At 39.5% G+C, this 25,470-nt stretch overlaps 1 protein-coding gene across 2 annotated transcripts; it reads right to left on the reverse strand.

Annotated features, from left to right (window-relative positions):
• Positions 1-25,467, reverse strand: LOC143037853 (V-type proton ATPase subunit S1-like). Of its 2 annotated transcripts, none has more exons than XM_076206433.1 (10): positions 25,331-25,467; positions 20,977-21,091; positions 18,339-18,476; positions 12,155-12,281; positions 9,244-9,326; positions 8,865-9,016; positions 7,368-7,493; positions 5,507-5,597; positions 5,287-5,409; positions 1-1,221 (listed from the first exon to the last, which is right to left on the reverse strand). In XM_076206433.1, the coding sequence occupies exons 1-10, from the start codon at positions 25,444-25,446 to the stop codon at positions 1,009-1,011; spliced, it is 1,284 nt and encodes a 427-aa protein (XP_076062548.1). In that variant the 5' UTR covers positions 25,447-25,467; the 3' UTR covers positions 1-1,008. The 2 variants fall into 2 exon arrangements, with proteins under 2 accessions (XP_076062548.1, XP_076062547.1); XM_076206432.1 differs by having other exon boundaries at positions 8,865-9,022.
• Between the last annotated feature and the right edge of the window lie 3 nt (positions 25,468-25,470).

Here is a 25,470-nt window from a genome sequence, read left to right on the forward strand (position 1 = left end):
TTTCCATTACACCATATTCAATATATATTTACACAACATTATACACAAAAAGAAAAAGAAAATATATACACATTCAGTATGCTACACTAACACTGGAATGTTGTCACAACTGTCAGACCAAATTACTAGTTTCAAAATAGTATTTGTATTAACATTCTGCAATCAAGGTGAAAATGCCAGTCACCTTTGCCCAGTTGGGGCAGGTAACAGTCATTGCTGAGAATTGTAGAGAAGTGCTGGATTCGAACCCACAACTAAATGAATCTGAGGCCAGCATGCTACCAATTACACCACCAGCACATTTTCTGCAACCAGGAAAGACAAAGTTCCCCAATGCATAAACACATATCATGATGTATTGAATTAAATTAATACAAGTACCAAAGGAATCACATTCTTTCTAGATGGGTAAGCTGTAGTTCATACTGGCTGACAGCACAAATGCTTACAACACATTTAAGCAGTATATTAAAACTGGTTAACAACCTAAGCATCAATTTGTCTGTCTTATTAACCTTGCAATATGAAATCCTGCATGGGATAAACAAACTCTTGCCCTTCAACTGTTTTGTGCTCTATTATAGTTAATTCTGTAAATTCTTAACATTTCACATGTTACACACAAGACATGTCACAGTTGTTTAATCTCAAGTTTTTCAACACACAAAAACATATTAAAATCTTTCTGAAAATCCAAATATGAAATATTGTAGATGAGAGCTGATATACACCTGGAGAACAATATATATACAAACATCAAATATAATAGCTGTTAATAGCTTTTCAAAGAAGACTAACCAACTATTTTGTTTCTATGCACAACTGGAAACTTTCCAGGAGATCAAGAGAATTTATGGTGAATATCCATATCCATCCATCTTTATATGGAGTACAATTGAAAAAATCCATGATATACCAACTCTAGAATATTTAGTGATCATGTGCTCACCTTTTTTAAGATCTCATAATGGTAAGTAATACCTTGATTACTAGACACTGGTTAACTGGTTACTCCTGCACATTTGTGAAAACAATAGGTGTTCCTTTAGGATCATCAAATCTGTCCATGGTTTTAACTTCAGCCAGCATGTACAAGGCCCAGAGGAGAATGGTTGCTGCAAGGAAGGATGCCAACAGTCCACACCAGATGGGGACAGTGAAGAACCCAACGCAATCAAAGCTTGGTCCAAATTTGGATTTATCAGTAGAAAATGCTTGAATCTGTAGAAATACAAAGTATTTCAATAAGCTCATTGTTCAATATTCACTCGTTTTCAATAGTTTCAAATATTGACTTTTTTCCATTGGTAAGTTTATTGTATTGCAAGATACAATACAGAAACTTGCACTCAGAAATACAGGTCCCAGAGATATGAAAGGTGTGAAAGAAAAGTCACATCAGAACTGATGACACATTAAATAAAACATTCAACATGATGGTAAGCTATAGTCCCCGTCTGGGGTACTGGCTGCATGTTGTTTTGGCAAAGTAGCATGCAGTTGATACTTTTGGGTCTACATGGGGTGCCCCTATGGACCAGAGACACACATTTTGTCTGTGATAGAGGACGACTCTGCTCACAGAGAAATGATGAAACTTTTATTATACTGCTACTATCCCTCTGTTATGCTGTCCCCCAACCCCTTGTTGCTGTCCAGTACCATTTCTCTGAATTTCATTTCCTTGTTTCGCATACCCTGTGGTGGGGAAAAGAATGCTGCCACCAAGTATTACCACTTGGATTGTAAGAGGTGAGAAAAATGGGACGGGGATTGGGACCAGGCATCCTTCTCCCTGTAGCCTCACAGGGGACATTCCTAAAAAAAGTAAAGGCATAAGAGGGTCTAGGAGGTTTCCAACCAGCACCCTAAGGTTTGGGTCTTTTAATGTGCATGAATGTGGTACAGATGTGAGTAAAAGGGAAGAGATAGGTAGTATGTTTGTGAGAAGAAAGATGGATGTGTTGGCTTTGAGTGAAACTAAGTTGAGAGGGAAGGGTGAGTGTGAGTTTGGGAGTGTCATTGGGAAGTTCTCAGGAGTGAAGAGGGGGTGAGGGAGAGAAGGGATGGCTATACTAGTAAGTGAAGAGATAGGTATACATGTAGTGGAGTGGAAGGAGGTTTCTTCAGGGTTAATGTGGATGAAGGTGAAACTAGGAAAATGAGATGTGGGTTTTTGTAAGTGTACACGGGCCTGGTAGTGAGAAAAGTGTAGAAGAAAGGGAGGCTTTTTGGATTGAGGGATTAGGGAGAAATGTCAATGTAGTAGTATTGACAGAGTGGTTGGGAAGTGTGGGGTCCCAGGAAAGAATCGTAGTGGAGAGTTAATGGTGGAGATGTGTCTAGAGAGTTGATGATAGCAAATACAATGTTTTGGAAGAAAGTCAAGCATAAGTACACATGGGAGAGGGTGGTGGATGGAAGGGTGGTAGATAGACCATTAACCTCTTCCATATGGTGCCGCCTACGTAAGCGGCATGAGGAGTAAGTGGATACGCGAGGCTGCCATATCGGTGTCTTGATTATATTTATTGTAGTTGCCCCTGCGTAATGACATACTCTCTAAACTGTCTTCATCACATTTTCTATGGTTATCAAAATTCATGGGTGAAAGAGAGAACGATCGCTATAAGCGGTGACTATTTTTTATGATGCGAGTATTATGACGAAACATCGTATGTCTGGCAGCTAATGCTGCCCGCGAGATTTTGGCCCGTAGTGAAGGGGTTAATGGACTATGTAGTGGTAGATAGGAGTATGATAGGAAGAGTCAAGGATGTACATGTTCTAAGAGGAGAGAGTGGGGGAACATCAGATCATTTTTTAGTGAAAGGTAAGTTGAGAGTGGAGGATAGATGGAGAAAGCGGAAAAGGACAAAAGGTAGGGAGGTGCTTAGAGTGAACTCTTTAAATGAGAAGGAAATAGAGAATAGGACGAGGGAGTCATATGATATGTACAAAGAAAAGAGAAGAGAAGTAAAGCACAAGGTAAAGGAGGCAAAGAGGAGAGCAGATGTGAAATGGGTAAGAGTATGACAGAAAATTTGGAAAGTAATAAAAAGATGTTTTGGAAAGAAATTAAGAGAGAAAGAGGAGGCAAATCAAGTAGAGAAGAAAAGGTAAAAGGTGCAGATGGAGAGATGATAATGGAAGAGAAGGCAGTAAGAGGAAGATGGGCAGAGTAGTTTAGGGAGTTGCTAAATGTGAAGGAGAATAGGGAGGGAAGAATAGCTGCAGTGGAAAGTGCTACGAAAATGACCGTGATGAGTGAGAAAAATGGAGGAGAAATAAGGAAGGATGAAGTGAAGGCAGTTGTTAAGATGATGAGAGCAGGTAAAGCACCTGGTCCGGATGGATGCCATGCAGAATGTCTAAAAAAAGGAGGTACAGTGATGGTGGGCTGGCTGGTGAGGTTATTTAATGTTTGTTGAAGAGAGGGTAGAGTGCTGGAGGAGTACCTGTATAGTTCCACTCTACAAGGGAAAAGGGGACAAGTGTGAATGTAGTAGTTTCAGAGGGATTAGCTTAAGTGTAGTTGGGAAGGCTTATGGGAGGATCTTGTTTGAGAGGATTAGGAAAGGAACAGAGGGAGTAATTGGTGAGGAACAGTGTGGATTTAGGACAGATAGAGGTTGTGTAGATCAGATTTATGATTTATGTGGTAAGACAGATATGTGAGAAAGCTATAGGAAAAGATAAGGATGTTTTTTGGGCTTTTAAGGATCTGAAAAGGCTTATGACAGGGTAGACAGGAAGGCACTGTGGGAGGTTTTGCAGATATACGGGATAGGAGGAAAGCTTCTAGGAGATGTCAGGAGTTTTTACAAGAGTAGTAGAGCTTGTGTCAGTATTAGAAATGGAGAGAGTGAGTGGTTCAAGGTAAAGGTGGGACTTCGTCAAGGATGTGTTATGTCGCCCTGGCTGTTCAACTTATACATGGATGGGGTAGTGCGAGAGGTAAATGCAAGGGTAGTGGGTCAGGGTTTGGAGATGGTTAAAGTAAATGGAGAAAAGTGGGAGGTGAGCCAGCTGTTGTTTGCGGACGACACTGCGCTTGTGGCAGGATCAGAGGATGGATTGAGAAAGTTGGTGACAGAGTTTGGGAGAGCATGTGATAGAAGAAAGTTGAAGATAAATGTGGGTAAAAGTAAGGTGATGAGATGTACAAGGGGTGAAAGTGGCAGCAAACTGGAAGTGAGCATTAAGGGAGAGCGACTGGAGGAAGTGAATAGTTAGAGATACTTGGGTGTGAATGCGGCAGAACAGGGAGGAGTGGAGGTAGAATGTAGATTGAGAGAAGCAAGGAAATGTCTTGGTGGATTAAAAAGGGTGATGAGAAATAAACATTCGGGAATGGATGCTAAGAGGAGATTGTATGAAGGAGTGTTTGTGCCAACAGCACTGTATGGGAAAAAACATGGAACATAAGAAAGGAAGAGAGAAGGAGTTTGAATGTGTTTGAGATGAGGTGTCTGAGAAGTATGATGGGGGTTACAAGGCTGGATAGAGTGAAAAACAAATGAGGAGGAGAAGGGGGGGTGGAAAGGGAACTGGGAGACAGGGTTGATGAAAGAATATTGGGATGGTTTGGACACATGGGAAGAATGTGAGAAGAAAGATTGGTAAAAAAGGTGTGGAAGGCAGAGGTGGGAGGAGTGAACATGAGGGGGCACTCAAGGATGAGATGGATGGATGGGATAAAAGGGGCACAGGAAAAGAGGGGAATGTCTGTTGAGGAAGAATGGGAGAGGACAGAAGGTAGGGGTGAATGGAGAATGGTTTTGTATGGATGATGCTCTGATGTATGAGGGGGAGTGGGTGGGGGATGGGGGGTGAGGGAGTATGTGTAAAAAATAAATTTATGCAGTCTGAAGGGATTTCTCCCTGTCTTCTCCATTTATGCATGAGAGGATGGAAAGGGGGTCACTGATTTAATGAAGCAGCCTTGCTGTGGACACATTGTCTTGCGACACTGCTTCTGACCCAGGGCAGTGGACGAGAGTGCAGGGATGACCCATCATCCTGGAGGTGCCAACATAGGAGGGAGGGAAGAGGGTGGAGGGGAGTGGAGTATGTTGGGGATGGGATGGGTGGGAGTGGTTTTTATGCCTTTGTATTTTTGGCTACCTCCATAGAAAGTGGGAAAAAGCCTTCGGCATATGTATATATTGAATCACTAAACTTGCCATGTATAGAAAAGCACCAAAATAATCACCTGTGCAACATCCAATTAAGCCACTTACAACTAAATTCTGCAACTTGTGGACATCCTCTGTATTTACTCACCTGCAATCCATTGAAGGTCAGAGTAACTTCTGCACCATGCTCTTCTAGGCCCTTCAGCACTATTTCTGAGGAACAGGAATATGACCTTCCAATGGGTATTCCAGAAATTCCAGAACCTGCCACCTACAAAAGCATAGACCTATGTACTTCCGTTTCACCAATGTACACAATTTATATATATATACATATGTGAATAGCATGAAAGTCAAGTACAACTTACATTGAGGTTTACAATTTTGAACTCTGCAATAATTGAATGAATGATAGCTTCACTAAGAGACCAGGATCCTCCGGCTGTTGTAAATCTCAGTCTGTGGAGGTATCGGACAAAATCAATTTCACACTTTTTACATTTATACAAAAAGTGCAAAAAGAATGTCAATCAACAAAATATATATTACATACATACATACAGGAGGGATTGAGGAAGTTGGTGACAGAGTTTGGGAAAGTATGTGATAGAAGAAAGCTAAAGATAAATGTGGGTAAAAGTAAGGTGATGAGATGTACAAGGAGTGAAAGTGGCAGTAGACTGGAAGTGAGCATTAAGGGAGAGCGACTGGAGGAAGTGGATAATTTTAGATACTTGGGTGCAAATGTGGCAGGAAAAGGTAGAATGGAGGTGGAGGTAGAATGTAGATTGAGAGAAGCAAGTAAATCCCTTGGTGGATTAAAGAGTGTAATGAGGAATAGATGCTAAGAGGAGATTGTATGAAGGAGTGATTGTGTCAACAGCACTGTATGGGGCAGAAACATGGAACATGAGAGAGGAAGAGAGAGAGAGTTTGAATGTGTTTGAGATGAGGTGTCTGAGAAGTATGATGGGGTTACTAGGCTAGATAGAGAGAGAAATGAGGAGGTAAGGAGGAGAACGGGGGTGGAAAGGGAGTTGGGAGATAGGGTTGATGAAAGAGTATTATGATGGTTTGACACATGGAAAGAATGAATGAAGAATGACTAGTAAAAGAGGTATGGAAGGCAGATGTGGAGGAAGTGAACATGAGGGGACGTCCTAGGATGAGGTGGATGGATGTGGTGAATGGGGGCTTTGGGGAAGAGGGGAATGCCTGTTGAGGAAGGACGGGAGAGGACAGAAGATGGGTGAATGGAGAATGATTGTATATGGATTATGTTGTGACGCATGAGGTGGAATGGGTGGGGGGGATGGGGGGTGAGGTAGTATGTGTGAGCTAAATTTGACACAGCCCGAAGGGATTTCTCCTCGTCCTCTCCTTTTATGCAATGGGGGGATCACTGATTTATTGAAGCGGCCTTGCTGTGGATGTGCTGTGTCTTGCGACACTGCTTCTGACCCAGGGCAGTGGACAAGGTGCAGGGATGACCCGTCATCTAGGAGGTGCTAAGATAAGAGGGAGGTGGAAGGGTGTGGAGTGTATTCAGGGATGGAATGGGTGGGAATGATTTTATGCCTTTTCCTTTTTGGCTACCTCCCTTGTAAGGGGGAAAAAGCCTTGGTATATGTATGTACATACGAAGCTTTTTGTTTTGCAACTCAATGTTACATTCAACGTTGAATGTGAGGATAGTGATCACTAGACCTTAATTTTGGTCCAACGTTTACATGCATTACTTGGTTATCATTAGAAAGAACAGTATCAAGAACATTCTGCCTGCGTGTTGACTCACAGATGTGCTGATATCAAGAACTTTCCATTATATTTGAACAGAGTCCATGACTGCTGTGTGAGTTTTATGTTCCACCCCATACCATTACTGGAAGTTGAAATCCCCAAAAATAGCAGCATCGTTCTCACTGTAAATATCTAAAATCTGCTCATACAATTCACTATCAATATTTTGATTTTGGGCTGGTGGTCGCCAAACAAGACCAAGAATGAGTTTTTCAGACCCTGTATGAATTTGCACATATCTAATGTTAAAAAGGCAGAGGATGAAGAGGGTACAACTCAGAAGAGAGGAGGAGGTCAATAGGAGAGAAGAGAAGGGAAAGAAGGGGAAGTCAATAGAAAAGAAGAGGGAAGAGTGCAGGAAGAACTCACAGTTTTAATGGTTCATTTACCTCCTGGTTGATAGCCATATTCAAACCCAGATATACTTACTCAAGATTAAGCTTGTCAAATTCTGTAATGCCTATGGTTGTATCACGGTACTTCATGATGATTACCTGCCTGTCATCCCCACAGTCTTCAGAATCATTAGATGCTTTGATTTCTGGCCATGGACCCCTGATGAAGATAAAATCAAGATTAAAAACAGACTTTTCATCTAAATAATCAATTAATCCTTCAAACATGTCAATTATCTCTGCAACCAACATAACTTCAATTACTCTTGTAAAAACTCTTGACTGCTCTTAACAGCTTTCTCCCAATCTCATATATCTGCAATACCTCCCACAGTGCCTTCCTGTCTGCCCTGTCACAACATACATATCTCAAAGGGAGATAGCCAAAGTCAAAAAGCATAATTCTACTCCCACCAATTGGATCCTGTCATAAGCCTTCTCCAAATCCAAAATGGACCAAAATACATCCTTACCTTTTGCTAAAGCCTTCTAACAGATCTGCCTTGCCACAAAAATCTGATTCATGCATTCTTTACCTTTCCTAAACTCACACTGATCCTCACCAATTCCTCCCTCTGTTCCTTTCCTAATCCTCTCAATTAAAATCCTCACATAAGACTTTCCAACTACATTCAACAAATTGATTCTTCCAGTACTACTACAATCACATTTGTCCCCTTTTCCTTTGTAAAGCAGAACTGTACAGGCACTCTTCCAGTCCTCTGGTACTCTCCCCTCACTTAGGTACACATCAAACAACCTCACAAGCCAGTCCATTATTACTGTACCTCCCTACTTCTGACACTCCAAATGACACCCATCTAACTCAGGTGCCTTATAAATCTCAAGATTTTCAAAGCTCCTTGTATCTCATCTTTTCTTATATCTTTTCCATTCTCCTCTCCAATGAACACAAATAAGTAAAACAACTTACATCAAATGTCTATACTCCATTTCTAAACTCACTAATACACTACATACTGGCAGGTAACATGAATACTGATATTCTAATTTAGCTCAACACAAACTGCTGTTTGGACCAAAGTGAAAATAAAATACTAAACCACCTACCTCCCCATCTTACATTTCAAAATCCAGCAACCACCCAACTAAACTACCTCCTGAACACAACCAACAATTCCCTGACATGACATGTTCACATTCACCCCGTACACAAACATGGGAAACCATACAATACCTCCCCTCAAACCACTTCCCAATAAAGGAGAAATAGAGTGATCATCAATCATTTTTTTAATGGAAATTAGTGTCCAATCTTAACAGAATGCTACAAAACTCTTGGACAATGTCAAAGTCACTAAATTATTGACTGAACAGAATCTGTGCAGCCAATACCTCATTTTTCGTTTGAGGGGGGGGGGATCAGAGAGAGATGGGGGATTTTGGGCATTCCCAGTCTCCTTTCTCTGCTCTGTAATGCTGCTTTTTATATGCTATGGGAACAAAGTGGCAGCATTTATTTAAAAATAAACTTCGAAATAATATCCACATAGAAATAGTAAAAACTTACCTAACAATAGTATTATTGTGTGCATAAGTGAGTGTCATATCGTTGCTCATATAGACACGAGTACATTCTCCTGCATGCATTCCTAACATCTTATCAGGTGTAGCCTTGAGGGATCGAGCTATTCTCGTGTGCTCTAATTCTTCCTCTTCCTCCTGTGGCTGAGAAAGTTCCATTTCAAAATCTGTTCAGATACTACAAACACATGACAATCAAAATCTTAGATATTCTTAGATAGCTTACAGATTATTGGCTTAAAATTTGCTTCATGCATTCAAAGTACTCTCTAAATATAACCAATGACCTTGTTATGAAATATCTTCCCATAACTATGACCTGAAAAGTCTCCCACTGTAATTGATATTAATAACAACTAACATACCAGAGATGATGTCACAGCTGTGAAGATAACTTTGAAGTTTCTCATTTGATCAATCTTTGACAGTGTACTGGCCATCACCTCATCTGTAGAAAAATTAAACAGAAGCCTAAGTATGCAATTTCCTTACCCAATTCCCACTTCTATGCTATTTTTGACCACTATTATCACTCTTCCAGTTTTTCTCTCCTATCCCTTCTCCATATTTTAATATTCACATTAGCCTATTTGAGCTTCAATATTTTTCTTTGTGAGAAGCGAGTAAATGCCTTGGTGGATTAAAAAGTGCAACGAGGAATAGACATTTGGGAACGGATGCTAAGAGGAGACTGTATGAAGGAGTGATTGTGCCAATAGCACTGTATGGGGCAGAAACATGGAACATGAGAGGAAGAGAGAAGGAGTTTGAATGTGTTTGAGATGAGGTGTCCGAGAAGTATGATGGGGGTTACTAGGCTGGATAGAGTGAGAAATGAGGAGGTGAGGAGGAGAACAGGGGTGGAAAGGGAGTTGGGAGATAGGGTTAATGAAAGAGTATTAGGATGGTTTGGACACATGGAAAGAATGAGTGAAGAAAGACTAGTAAAAGAGATATGGAAGGCAGATGTGGAGGGAGTGAACATGAGGGGATGTCCTAGGATGAGATGGATCGATGGGGTGGAGGGGGGTTTGGGGAAGAGGGGAATGTCTGTTGAGGAAGGACGGGAGAGGACAGAAGACAGGGGTGAATGGAGAATGGTTGTATATGGATGATGTTGTGATGCATGAGGTGGAATGGGTGGGGGCATGGGGGGTGAGGTAGTATGTGTGAGCAAAATTTGACACAGCCCGAAGGGATTTCTCCCCGTCTTCTCCTTATATGTATGGGGGGACGGAGAGGGGGGGTCGCCAATTTAACGAAGCAGCCTTGCTGTGACTTTCGACACTGCCTCTAACCCAGGGCAGTGGACAAGGTGCAGGGATGACCCGTCATCCAGGAGGTGCTAAGATAAGAGGGAGGGTGGAGGGGAGTGGAGTGTATTTAGGGATGGAATGATTTTATGCCTTTTTCTTTTTGGCTACCTCCCTTGAAAGGGGGAAAAAGCCTTGGTATAGGTGTGTACATTTTTACAAGTGCATAACTAAGGCATTTGTCCATAATGCATGGTTATTTCTATTTTTTTTGTGTTTCATTCAAATCTGACCCTCAAATTTGGCGGAAACAACTTTTTTGGCCCTTACGCCATCAACCCTACAATAAGGACTACACTAGGCAGTTCCATGTCCATTACCACCTGCCATCTTTATCCATCAAGTTGTCTAACCTTTTCTTAAAACAACCAATAGTTTCAGCCCTCACTATATGGTTATTATGTTATGAGCCCCTCTCTTTACACATTATAGGTTAGTCGTTTGAAAGCTGGGCAGTGGAGAGTCATGAACATGTATTATGCAAAAAAGTCTATTTAGTTGGATTTGAGTAGTGTTAGTGTGCAGAGTGTGGGAGGCTGGACTTAGATTTTCAGATACAGATCTTATGTACGGTTATCCCTGGGATGCAGTCTTAACCTAGACTGACAGGCACAACTTGCCCATTCGACACAAACTTTAAAGTTTGACTTAAAATCAAACTCTAAACTTAGACTGACTTCTCTTTGTTTGTTAGCTTACGATGAAACCTCTGAAAGGAGTACAGGTCCTCCAAGGTGGGCCTTCTCATCCTTTGCATATAATGATTGGCAAAGTTCATTTCTGTACATATAATATGTTGCATAAGGACCTTAAAAGTCCTATGACATGCCCACTCACCTGGCCCTGACCGAATACAGCCTTGTTCATTTGAGGGTCAGCAGGGTCATGCCATACATTAGTTTCCAGATAAGAAAAGTCTTACCCCAACAAGATTTAATTGTTATCAGGATTCACTCCTCTTGAGTAAGGGCTCATGCACACAATGCTAGTATCATCACCAGTATAACGTGGTGACGTTTTGTCATTAAACCAATCACCACAACTAAGTCTATTCCATCTGTTGACCTCTATGGGTAAACCAGTTCTTGCCTATTTCCTCCTTAAATTTAAATTTGTCCAATTCAATCCCATTACTGTGAGTCCTGCCCTGTTATCTTAATATGATGACTTTGTGTCATCCTTGTTTAAGCCTTTGATCACTTGAACACCTTTATAAGATCACCCCACATTCGGAGTCTGTCCAGAGTGTAAGTTAAGGTGCTTGAGCCTGTCCTTGTTAGGTAAATTTCTGAGCACAAGTATCATTTTGGTCATTCTCCTCTGTACTGATTCTAGTGAATTGATATCCAATACAAAAAAAATGCAAAGTACTGGAAATGGGCAATAGCAGCAGAAGGCCATCCTTGGGAAGCTAACCCATTACAAAACCAAATGACAACCAGTCACCTGACAGACATATCAGCATAATTTTAGAAGACACATATGGACTACTGCAGAAGATTAAAGTGGCATTGATGAAAAACTTTATCGAAACCCTGATACATCCAAGACTGGAATACATGCCAGTGGTATGATCCCCACACAAAGTGAAAGATATAAGCAAGATTGAGAAAATACAAAGGTGAGCAACCAAACGGGTCCCCAGCCTGGCAGGCAGATAAACCATGTCAAGTCCTCGAGGGCAGCATGAACTGCCTGACGTACAATGATCCATCACAATACTCGCACTATAAAATATAAAGTTATGGCTGTATTTCTCGTTCTCTTTCACTCTGAATATTAATAACCACAGAAAATATGATCAGGGTAGTCCACAGAATATGGGGGGTCACTCAGCTACAACTACAAAATAAATATAATCAAGACGCAGACGCCGGCATCCTCATATACTAACTCGCACCTCATGGTGCCTACATAGGAGTCATCATATGGAAGAGATTAATATGTACATAAAAGAACTTACCTGACTTGCGAAGAGCTTCACTACGATCATTATTATTTTTTGTATCAGGAAGCTTTACAATCACCAAATTATTATCCTTCTTCAGGTCAAGAGCTGCAAGGGAGGATCCTGTTTCCACTTTCTGCACCTAAGGGGATATATAAAAATTTGTACACTAGATATCTTTCATATCTATGACTCAGTATCAGTGTAAAACTTTTGTGCTCACAAACAAGAGAAAGCTTAAAAGGGTCATTCCATATGAAACCTACCAATGACTTATAACTCATTGTCACAGATTTTGATGAAATTTGGTGTGCAAGTAGAACTCGGTGAGACAAATTGATTGAGACTAGTCTCACGTTTCTATCTTTTATAGAACCAGAATTATGGTTTCCGACAATTTTGAGAAAAATCGAAATTTTGAAGGTACGGCCTAATTTCAGACATGCATAACTTTGTTAGTTTTTGTCGTAGAACATTCGTTCATATGTCATTGTAAAGCTAATGAGTAGCTCTGCAACTTTTATTCTATTCATTTTTTACCTATGAGGTCAAATAAAAAAGTACCATTTGACCTTGACCTTTGACCTTGAATAACAAAAAACACGCCATCTTCGATTTTTTTCATTTTTTGTACAAATATTCACCATCATCTTAATAACCTTCATGCCAAATTTGATAGTGGGACATACAGGGGATCAGAAGTTACAGGCACTTAAATAACTATAGGTATAAGAAAATTTTGGTATTTTTTGATCTGTATTATTTCAAAAAATTCATATCTCGGTTATTTTTAATCATAAAATGTTCACTAACATACCATTTTAAAGCTGATGATTAGCTCTACATCTTTTATTCTATGCATGTTCTACCTAAAAGGTCAAATAAAAAAGTTGTCTAACCTTACAAAAACTTTTTTTTGTGGGGTACAAAACTTCACTACTTACCTTATTGTATTCAATATCCAGGTATACAAACTGCTTGTGTATAGGATTTGTATATCTAAATTTTTTATCTAATATTAAATAAATAAAATATAATATTTATAAATAAAATATCTAATATTTTGTATATCTAAATTTTTTTTATATCCTTTTTACAGATAAAATATTTACCCACCAACAGAAATAAGTTTAAAAATGCTTGGAAGAAGTTTTAAATTCAAGAAAGTGTGTTGTAATCCTATCAACCTTCATGATGATGATCCTAATAAGAAAGGAAATCGGCAAATGTCAGAAGACTTTGTGGCAAAGAACATTGCATTTAACCTTACAGAAGGTTATTATATTTGTGACAAATGCAGGAAAGAAATTACGAAAAGAAGTCGAGAATTACAAACTACTGAAATAGAAAATGAACCAGCAACAGTCCCTGAAACAACAGATAATGAATCATCATCTTCTTCAGATAAAAGGTCGGAAGATGATGTTTTTGTTGACAAAGATACTGACCTGAAAGCACTTAATGAGTCTCTATCAATCATTGGAGAGTCACCAGTAAAAAAACAAAGACTTGAAAAAGGAATTTACTATAAGGAAGAAAAAGCCAAGAAAATCCAAGATAATATTTGCAGTAACTTACAAATTGGTTCAGCACCATCAACATCAAAAGACCATACAACAGCATCTGCCTCTCACGTTACAAATGCAGATGAAGAAATTGTTATTCAGCTAAAAGAAAAATTTAATACAACAGAAAAACGTTCAGAAAAACTCCAGATTTTGACTGTTTTTTCCAAAAAGCTGGAGCAGATCAAAAATCCAGGAAGAGTTCAAGGTGACCCAATATATGGCTAGACAAGCAAAAAACTTAGTAAAAGAAAAAGGTTTCATGGCTCTCCCAAACAAAAGATTACCAACTTTCTCAAAAGAAACTGAAAACATTATCTTACATTTCTACAAATCTGAGGAAATAAGTAGGATTATGCCAGGAAAGAAAGATTATAAATCTGTCAGGAAAGGAGGATTTAAGGTACAAGAACAGAAACATCTAATTCTTTGTAACCTCAGGGAAGCATACAAATTATTGAAAACAAAACATCCTTCCTTAAAGGTAGGGTTTTCAAAATTTGCAGAACTTAGGCCAAAGGAATGCATATTGGCAGGCGGAGCTGGAACACATAGTGTATGTGTATGCACCATCCACCAGAATATTAAGCTGATGATAGTAGGATCCGGGCTTTCTTGTTGTACAGAAGGTGAAGAGATTCATTTGAGTGATTACACTAGTTGCTTAGCTGCTACTACTTGCAATGAAAAGTCAATTGACTGTTTTTTTCATCAGTGTTCTGATTGCAACTCTCTCTCGAATAATTTTGCTGAATATTTAGAGACAATTTTTGAAAAACACATGATTGATGACATTTCATATAAAAGGTGGATTTCTACAGATCGAACAACATTAGAAACCATCAGTAAATCTGTAAATGAGTTTATTGAAGAATTTTGTTCTAATCTTAAATTATTGAAACGGCATGATTATATTGCAAAGCATCAATCGCAATTTTGCGCTGAGAAAAAGAGAACATTAGGTGATGGAGAAATGTTGATTTTGGCAGATTTTGCTGAAAATTACTCATTCATTTTACAAGATGCAGCTCAGGGGTTTCATTGGAATAATGCACAAGCTACATTACACCCCTTTGTATGCTATTATAAAGATGAGGAAGAGCTTAAACATCTAAATGCTGTAATTATTTCTGATTGTTTACACCACGACACCATTGCAGTACATTTATTTCTGTTGGTGGGTAAATATTTTATCTGTAAAAAGGATATAAAAAAAATTTAGATATACAAAATATTAGATATTTTATTTATAAATATTATATTTTATTTATTTAATATTAGATAAAAAATTTAGATATACAAATCCTATACACAAGCAGTTTGTATACCTGGATATTGAATACAATAAGGTAAGTAGTGAAGTTTTGTACCCCACAAAAAAAAGTTTTTGTAAGGTTAGACAACTTTTTTATTTGACCTTTTAGGTAGAAAATGCATAGAATGAAAGATGTAGAGCTAATCATCAGCTTTAAAATGGTATATTAGTGAACGTTTTGTGATGAAAAATAACCGAGATATGAATTTTTTGAAATAATACAGATCAAAAAATACCAAAATTTTCTTATACCTATAGTTATTTAAGTGCCTGTAACTTCTGATCCCATGAATGTCCCACTATGAAATTTGGCATGAAGGTTATTAAGATGATGGTGAATATTTGTACAAAAAATGAAAAAAATCGAAGATGGCGTGTTTTTTGTTATTCAAGGTCAAAGTTCAAGGTCATTTGGTACTTTTTTATTTTTCCTCATATGTAAAATATGAATAGAATAAAAGTTGCAGAGCTACTCATTAGCTTTACAATGATATATGAACGAATGTTCTACGACAAAAACTAACAAAGTTATGTATGTCTGAAATTAGGCCGTACATTCACAATTTCGATTTTTCTCAAAATTGTCGGAAACCATAATTCTGGTTCTATAAAAGATAGAAACGTGAGACTAGTCTCAATCAATTTGTCTCACCGAGTTCTACATGCATACCGAATTTCATAAAAATCGGTGACGGTGAGGTTCAAATTTGCAAAAAAATTGGTAGGTTTCATATGGATTTACCCAAAAGCTTGTTTATTTATCTATATACCAAGGGCTTCTTTCCCCTTATATGGAAGGTGGCCAGTTAAGGCACGTATACACTCCCATCCACCACCATTTGTTTGATCTTAATTCCTCGTGGTTGAAGGGACACCCATGTCTCTTGCTCACTGCCCAGGTCAGAAGCAATGCAGTAAGACAAAGTACATCCAGAGTAGGGCTGCTTCACTTACATGATGACCCTCCTACTCCCGTCATGTAGAAAATAAAGAAAACTGGGAGATATACCTTCGGGTTGGGTCAAATATTATCCTTACACAACCATTCTCCATTCACACATATCACCTTTCTTCTCCCTTACCTGATCAACAGACATTCCCCTCTTGTTCACCTTATTTCTCATTCTATCTGCCCCTGTGAACCCCACCATACTTATTCACTTCATCTCAAACACATTTAAAGTTTTTTGCCTCTTTCTAAATTCCAAGCCTCTGCCCCATACAATGCGACAGGCATGATCAAACCCTTCACATAAGCTCCTCTTTGCATCCATTTCCAGATGCTTATTTCTCATAACATTTTTCAATCCCCTAAGACTTGCTTCTCTTACTCTACAGTTTACCTTCACCCCCACATGTGACCCCAAATACTTAAAATTATCCACTTCCTCCAGCCTCTTTCATTTAACACTTAGGTCCAACTCACTGCCATCCTCTCCCCTTATACATTTCAACATCTTACTTTTATCCACATTTACCTTCAATTTACTCCTATTGCACAAATTCCCAAACTCATCACTAACTGCCTTAGTCCATCCTCTGGCCCTACCACAAATGCAGCGTCATCTGCAAACAACACCTGGCTCATCTCCCACTTTTCTCCACTATTTCTAACCATCTGCAATCTCCTGCCCATCACCCTTGCATTTGCCTCCTGTACCACCCCATCCATGTACACATTAAATAGCCATGGCAACATGACACATCCGTGACATCCCAGATGAAGCCCCATCTTTACCTCAAACCACTCACTCTTTCCATTTCTAACACAGGCTCTACTAGTCTCGTAATAACTCAACTCTCCTTAACAGCTTTCCCTCAACCCTATATATCTGTAATGTCTCCCACAGTGGCTTCCTACCTACCTTGTCATACTCTTATACCATTTTACATCTGCTCTCCTGTTTGCTTTCTTTATCTTATATCTGTTTCTCTTCTCTTTTCCTTGTACCTATCATGTACTTTTTGAGTCCTACTTTGTGACCAATATATGGTTGCTTCTTTTTTATTACCATTTTCACTTCATCATTGATCATTCTGCCACTTACTACCCTTCCTCCTATTCCCTACCATCCTCATCAATCCACATACTATCTTAACACATCTTGTCATGTCCTCCTTGAAACACTCCCACTCTACAATATCCTTCACCACCTCCCATACTTTTCTTATTTTCTTCTGGTGTTCCTTTTCATTTAAACTATCTACTCTAAACACCTCTCCACCTTCCACCCTTTTCATCTTTCTCCGCCTATCCTCCACCCTCAACTTCCCTTCCACTAAAAAATTATCTGACACTGCCCCACTCTCTCGCCTTAGAACACGGACATTACGAACTCTTCCTATCCTTCCTTTGGATACCACCGCAGGGTCCATTAATATCTTATCAACCACTTTTTCACCCACCACCCTCTCCCTTGTTTATAAGCACCCATTTAAATCTATCCAAAAAGCCTCCCTTTCCTCTACTCTTCTCACCACCTGGCCCATATGCAACTGCGAATATCCACATCTCTCATCCCAGTTTCACTTTCACCCATATTAACCTTGAAGATACTTCCCTCCACTCCACCATGTACTTTCCTTTCTCATCACTCACCAGTAAAGACACCCCTCCTCACTCCCAGCGTTCTCCCAACCACACTCACAAACTAAACATTACCCCCAGCCTTTTGACTTTGCTAAAACCCCAATCTTCCTTCCTACAAACATACTATCTTTTTTCTTCTACTCTCATCTGTACCACAACCAAGCACATTCACTGACCCAAAGTTTAGGGTTTTGGTTGAAAAAACACTCAGACCCTCTTATGCCTGGACTTTTTATAAGATAATTTCACAGAGAGCTGGATACCTAGTCCCATCACTCTGTTGCCTTTTACGATTTTGAATGGGAATAATGGCAGCAGAATTCTTTCCTCCTTCTTACCACAGAAGACACATGGGAAAAGGAAATGCATATTCAAACAAGTGATACAGGACAGTTTCAAGGGAATATCATAATGGAGGGATAGTTATAGTACAAAAGTAGCAGCATTCCTCTAGACGTAGAGATTTTATTCTAATGTAGACAAACGATGTGTGACTCTAGTCCGTATAGATGCCCCAAAAGCCCCTTAATTTAAGCATTGGCTGTATGCTACTGTGCAATTTATAATACTCAATAACATACAGTCATTACCCCAATATGGGTAAAAGCTTGTAACTGGGAAAAATGAAACTAAAAATATAACAAAGACCTGCAGCTGGCAATTCCAGTAAATGCACTCAAAAAGTTTCCTTTACTCTGAGGAATACCATGGAAACACACAAAAACTTACATGATAGCCTTTTTGGGTGAAGGAGTCGATCAAATTTGATGGATCTTCCACACTGGGCAGATACAGTGCCTTGTGTTCCCGAACCCATTCAGACAGGTATGAGAACTCTGTATGAGCAGTCAAGTCTTCAATGCTGACCTAATGAAAGACAAATGTTTTATCCATAAAATGTACAACTTTTACAGCCATGATATATCAATCAATTCATCTACCCATCGCCCCAGACTTCTCTTGCTGAAGACCGTGGCCTCTAACCATAGGTCACCCAAATTGCATAAACATGATAAAGGAAACATGGACTGGAAGTGAAGCGTTTATTCCAGACGTTTCGTCTATTGACTTCCTCAAAGATAAAGTCAATAGACGAAACATCAGGAATAAACGCTTCACTTCCAGTCCATGTTTCCTTTGCTGTGGTTATGCAACTTGTTCACATGGATTTTCATAAGTCACCAAAAGATGAGACTTTGGAACAGTTCGACGTCACAGATTTTAAGCTCATCATATAATGTTTATATCTATTTATATACCAAAAGGCTTCTTCCCCTTCACAAGGAATCAGCCATGGCATGCAGCCCCACCCAACCATTTGTTTCACTTTATGTGTGGACCACACCACCACTGTACATATCTAGGGTAGATTAACATTTTTTTCATTATCTCTTCATCCATGCAATATAGTTTAATGTCACAAACTCCCCCCTATCAGAAGGCTAGGACAGTGCCCCTCGCAGAGGACTTTGTAGTGTTGAATTAAATGACCCATGCCCTTGATTCAACTTCACTGGTGGCAGGATTCGAACCACCATCCCCTTGACCTTCGCCACTAGTAACGATGCCCTAACCCGCTCAGCCAGTAGTAAACCTTCAGGTTTTTCAACACCCCATACATTTCTTCTACAATCTTACCAATATGTTGGTCAGGTGACAGGTTATCCCTTACTAACACCCCCTGAGAGATCAATGATGGGTACCCATTTCTGGTGGTGCTCTAAGATGAACAGCACAGTTGGCCATTTTCAAAACCTGTTGTCCTCACCACCTTCATTGTTAGGAGAAGCCCTTAGGGGCTGACTTTTAGTTTTTAGACTTGGCCCAAAATTTCTATAAATTCCAACTTAGTCAAAATCGAAGCAACAGCTATCAATATTCCCAGAACCTTCTCCTCTTTTGCCACCATATTTCTTCTCACTTCCGATAGAGTAGTTCAATGATGATTAACCTATGTTTCATTTGCAATACTCTGCATTTTCTGGCATTGAAATTAATTTTCCACCAGTAGCTTCAGGTATATATGTTATCTGAATCTAAGGCTTTTATGAGCGATCAGAGGTCACTGCCTAGGAATGCAGGTCTGCTACAGAGACACAAAGTAAAGTTAAAATCTAAACCACATCATATACAAGCTGAAATAAAGCCAAGAACATTACCAAGGCAAGGAAATGTTTCACTATGAATAATATGGTTGAAGGACTCCCCATAGTTGCTGGCAACAGTCTTCGAGCCCTCCCACAGAACTCTACAGGTAGAAACTTTCAACTGTTGCTTGCGTTGTACTGACGTGAGATTGTTTCTGTTACCACCTGAAAGTAGTAGGAGAGGCAGAGCATTCACCAGTTGTCAGTTCTCCATGCATGAGAGTGGAAAGAGAGAAAGAGAAGTGAGAGAATATCTATTTCTCTCTCTTCTGGCCCCAGTCCATAGACTAAGTGATAACCTCTCAGAGCTGCACCTCCTCATAAAGGTGAGGGAATTGACTGGTTTTAAAAATATGCGGTTTTGCTCGCCATTTTGCAAAACCAACATATTCATGTACTGCCACGGCCTAGAGTTTGTGAGCCAGTGGTGAGTCAAAGCCAATACTGGGCGGAGTATTCAAACAAGTTTATTTTCTATGCTCCTATGTGTGCTGCTAGGTGTTTGTCAGCCACAATAGTGATGACTATGCAAATCCTCCCTAACATCATTACCCTGGCAACTGGTTTATAATAATATATACCAAAGGACACTCAAAATGACTGTCATGCTAATTTCAAACTGTTAATGTTTACTTATGGTTTCAGTAGACTATGCTCAGTTCTTTCTAAATCAGTTTTACACCCCCTTTTGTATTGGTAATGATAATGACTATACTACAGGATTCATCAATAAGGGCATGCATTCTTAGTTGTGTACTCTTACATTATGTCCAACATACACATTGACCTTTTTCATAACTATGTCAAGAACCTGTACCAAGACCATAAATCATCTTAACAATATATATGGTTCCCACACCTCACATAGTACACATAATCACAACCAACTCATGAACTTGTTCACCAAGAAGCAACCACTATTTATACTAGTCATTACATGCTGTAATATAGGTTATTCATTATATCTTTACTCATTACATACCATGAACATACCAATGTAGGGCTATCTTGTAATTATAATATAAATTGGTGATGCATAACCTGCAATTTTCAGACCTACATACATAACTGCCAACATGTTCACCAAGGTGTCACCACATCATGAGGGGCATGGAAAGTCGAGTTGTTCGCACACTGCCTGTGACAGTCTGCCACTACCTGCTCAAAACCTTACAGCCAGTGATATTGCCATTGGTCCCTACACAAACAAAAGGACCTACCATATCCTGCAAGAAGAGAATAATGTTGTCTGGATGGAAGTCATTAAGGTATTTCTCAAAAGCTTTGAAGCTCAGAGACTGCAAGCTTGGCACAGAAGGTAGACTGCCAGGTGGTCTGTGAGAAAAAGAAAATTTACGACATAAGGAGTCTTATTCTTCTGTAAGATAAAGAAAACATGAAATGGTCCCAAATAAGAGGTAACAGGTCCCTGGATTTCCTTGCCTAAGATACTGGTATTTTCCCAGACTTTATCAGGGTTTAAAAAAACAGGTGGAAGAATGTTTAGGAAGTCTACTACACTTCTTGGCATGTATCATGGGGATTGTGCCTGACTTGGGCCTTATCTGAGGCCCTCTTTACCCCATCCATCCACCTCATCCTTGGTTGCCTCATGTTCACTCTCTCCACCTACGCCTTCCACACACATTTTACTAATACCTCCTCACTCATTTTTTCCATGTCCAAACCATCCCAATACTCTTTCATCAACCCTTTACTAATACCTCCTCACTCATTTTTTCCATGTGTCCACCCCATCCCAATACTCTTTCATCAACCCTATCTCCAAACTCCCCTTCCACCCCATCCCAATACTCTTTCATCAACCTTTTACTAATACCTCCTCACTCATTTTTTCCATGTGTCCAAACCATCCCAATACTCTTTCATCAACCCTATCTCCAAACTCCCCTTCCACCCCTGCTCTCCTCCTCATCTCACTCTATTCAGCCTAGTAACCCCTACAGTATTTCATCTCAAACACATTTAAACTCTTCCTCTCTCATGTTCTATATTTCTACCCCATACAGTGCTATCGGCACGATCACCCCTATATACAATCTCTTCTTAGCATCCATTCCCGAACTTCTATTTTCATTACTTTTTAATCCTCCAAGGCATTTACTTGCTTCTCTCAATCTACATTCTACCTCCAGCTCAACTCCTCCCTTTCCCACTACATTCGCCTCCAAGTATTTAAAGCTATCCACTTCCTTCAGTCTCTCTCCCCTAATACTCACTTTCAGTGTGTTGCCACATTCTCCCCTCATACATATCATCACCTTACATTTACCCACACTTCTCTTCAACTTTCTTTTTTCACACACCTCCCCAAACTCTGTCACTAATTTCCTTAATCCATACTCTAATCCTCCAACAAGTACAGAGTCGTCAGCAAACAACTGGCTTATCTCTTACTTTTTTCCATTTTCTTTAACCATCTCCAATCCATGTCCCATTACCCTTGCATTTACCTTTTACACCACCCCATCCATGTATAAATTACAGCTATGGTGACATAACACATCCCTGGTCACGTCCCAACTTTACCTCAAACCATTACCTCTCCATTTCTAAATCTTGACTGCTCTTAACAGCTTTCCTCCCATCCCATATATATGCACTATCTGCCATAGTGCCTTCCTGTCTACCCTATCATAACCCTTTTCCAAATCCATAAAAGCCCCCCCCCCAAAAAAAAAAAAAAAAAAAAAATCCTAAAGCTCTCACATAAATCTGATCCACACAACCCCTACCTGTTCTAAATCAATAACAAAAAAGTTGCTAAAAGCAAATACACTACTGATAGAAGCTGCAACCATAGGATCAAGATGCCATGTTGTCTGTTCAGTCCCACTAAAAACAAACACACTACCAAACAAAGCTGTTACCATAGGATCTGGAATATGCCCTCAGTATCTTGCGCAGTACATATTTTTAAAACAGTACTATGGAGCTGAGATCCATGCACTTCTTTAAGCTATGCAACTCCTGTACATCTCACGGTCTGATCGGATACTAAAACTGGCCATCAATACCCCTGATGATGACGACTCTGATGAATTACAGGTATTGCATTACTAAATGAAGGTTAGAATAGACAACTTTATTATACTTTAATGTCTTCAACCACTGCATCAAAACAAAGATGGCATCTCAAGCAGACACAGCTGCTCCGTTTGTAGGTATACTGTTTTTAGCAACATTTTCTGTTATTGATTTCCACCAAGAAAAATATACGGTACATTTCGTGGATGTATTATAATCTACAAAATTATTTTTCTATTGATATATCACATAGGTGTGCACTTCTGAAAATTTACCTAATAAATGTACAAAATACCAGTCGGAAGATTGTATGTCACCCACGTATGTTGTAGATTTGCTTGTTGTCTACAATGGGTTTGGATGCACTGAGACAAAGTTATGATTTGTTCTCTTTAATCTCTCCATGACTAGAGTGATCTACATCACAAATCAGTACATGAGTAAGACACTGACGAAAGGATGGATATGGTACAATTTTACATACAATATTCAAATAGTAGCTGTTGCCAAATTATAATGCCATGTACATTTTATTCTCTACTATCTACTGTTTAATTTACTTCTACATTGTAGTATACATGAACTGAGTATGGACACTGTATACATACAGATCTTTATATATACAAGCAATGGTACATACATACATATACCAAGGCTTTTTTCCCCCTTACAAGGGAGATAGCCAAAAAGGAAAAGGCATAAAATCATTCCCACCCATTCCATCCCTGAATACACTCCACACCCCCACTTATCTCAACACCTCCTGGATGACTGGTCATCCCTGCACCTTGTCCACTGCTCTGGGTCAGAAGCAGTGTCGCAAGACACAGCACATCCACAGCAAGGCCACTTCATTAAATCGGCAACCCCCCCCCTCTCTGTCCCCCCATGCATAGAAGGAGAAGACAGGGAGAAATCCCTTCAGTTTCCCCCCACCCATTCCACCTCATCCATATACAACCATTCTCCATTCACCCCTGTCTTCTGTCCTGTCCCATCCTTCCTCAACAGACATTCCCTTCTTCCCCAAATCCCCCTTCACCCCATCCATCCACCTCATCCTAGGACATCCCCTCATGTTCACTTCCTCCACATCTGCCTTCCATACCTCTTTTACTAGTCTTTCTTCACTCATTCTTTCCATGTGTCCAAACCATCCTAATACGCTTTCATCAACCCTATCTCCCAACTCCCTTTCCACCCGTTCTCCCCCTCACCTCCCCATTTCTCACTCTATCTAGCCTAATAACCCCCATCATACTTCTCAGACACCTCATCTCAAACACATTCAAACTCCTTCTCTCTTCTTCTCTTATGTTCCATGTTTCTGCCCCATACAGTGCTGTTGCCACAATCACTCCTTCATACAAGCAATGGTGAAAATAGTAATAAATATATTGGTTATATGACAACTTACAGTTGGCAAAATAGAACACAGATATCTTTTGCGCTTAGCCAAATTGACCATGGGTGAGGTTCGACATAATAGGGGGTCCCGCAGGAGTTTCTGGAGAGGCCTTAATCTGACATCCTATACCTAAAATGCATGCGTGCATGCATGCTAGACATCTAAGGGATTAAATATTCCATTCAATCATTTTGCAACAATATGCATGTCTGACTTATGCATAGAGATGTACTCATCTCAACCAACCACGAGGCACGAGTGTCTGTCTCATGTGGTCTACAACAAATTACAAGCAGTTATACAAAATCAGAAAAAATATGTTTATTAGCCTAATCATCATAACATGTCAAATATCAACTAATCAACCGGTGAGTGTAGATAAAAAAGATGAAAATAAAGAGAATTAATCACGTCATCACAAACCTGAACAAGCACAAGAGAGTCCATGTTCGACAATACAAAGACAAAAAAAAAATGGCGCTGCAGGTGACCAGCTCATGTGCAACAGGACAATGCAGGAAAGAAGCTTTCCCATTGGCTGCTTACAGTGGTATGGTTAAGATGGAAAACATGGAACTGTACACTGTAACAGTATGAATAGCCAGTGTGAATGTTAATATAAATGATCATTAATTTTGGAATATATTATTCGGTCACTTTCTTTACTTTTGTAACTTTAAATTTTCCATCTTCACTTTTAGCTGCCAACAGTCAAGCCCACTGTTCCTTCATAATTACACCCTCTATTATTCTCCTAATCTCTTCAATTTACATTTTTCCTCATAAATAACAAGAAAAAAGGACCCCAGAACAGAAGACAAAGAGAGAAATTGACAGATTACCATGATAAACCATCCAATTCCAGACACCAAACTTGAAACTTTTCATCTTGAACATTGAGATGGTTAACACCTACAAGAAACAGATGTCACAGTTGTCGGCTGCAGTATAATAGGTAATCATTCCAAAATTTATTTGATATAGGGGTCAACTCTGATTATTTTCGAATTTAGTTTAAATTAGTAACTGCGGTGCTGAGCGAATCTATTGATTTTTCCCATGAATTGGATAAACAACATAAAATGGTAACATAAAAGGTTGGTAATTCAATTACTTACGATTGAGGATCCCATATCAGTACAGGAACATTATTTTTTGCCGAGACACCCAGCAAAATTGTTGATAAATGGAGTACAATTGTCACAGCGGCCTTCATCTTGCAGTCGACTATCATATGACTGTCAGAAATACAGCAAAT

The sequence above is a fragment of the Oratosquilla oratoria genome, chromosome 23 (genome assembly GCF_046742065.1).
Source record: "Oratosquilla oratoria isolate Oo_2021 chromosome 23, ASM4674206v1, whole genome shotgun sequence".
Lineage (NCBI taxonomy): Eukaryota > Metazoa > Arthropoda > Malacostraca > Stomatopoda > Squillidae > Oratosquilla > Oratosquilla oratoria.

Bases quoted from the DNA above. Each gene is read 5' to 3' on its own strand.
- LOC143037853 (XM_076206432.1), bottom strand. From the start codon at position 25,446: ATGATAGTCGACTGCAAGATGAAGGCCGCTGTGACAATTGTACTCCAT. The intron at 12,282-18,338 runs GTAAGTTTTTGT...ATATCCCCTTAG, and splicing joins TCACCCAAAAAGGCTATCAT to GTGCAGAAAGTGGAAACAGG. The intron at 5,410-5,506 runs GTAAGTTGTACT...ATGCTTTTGTAG, and splicing joins TCAAAATTGTAAACCTCAAT to GTGGCAGGTTCTGGAATTTC.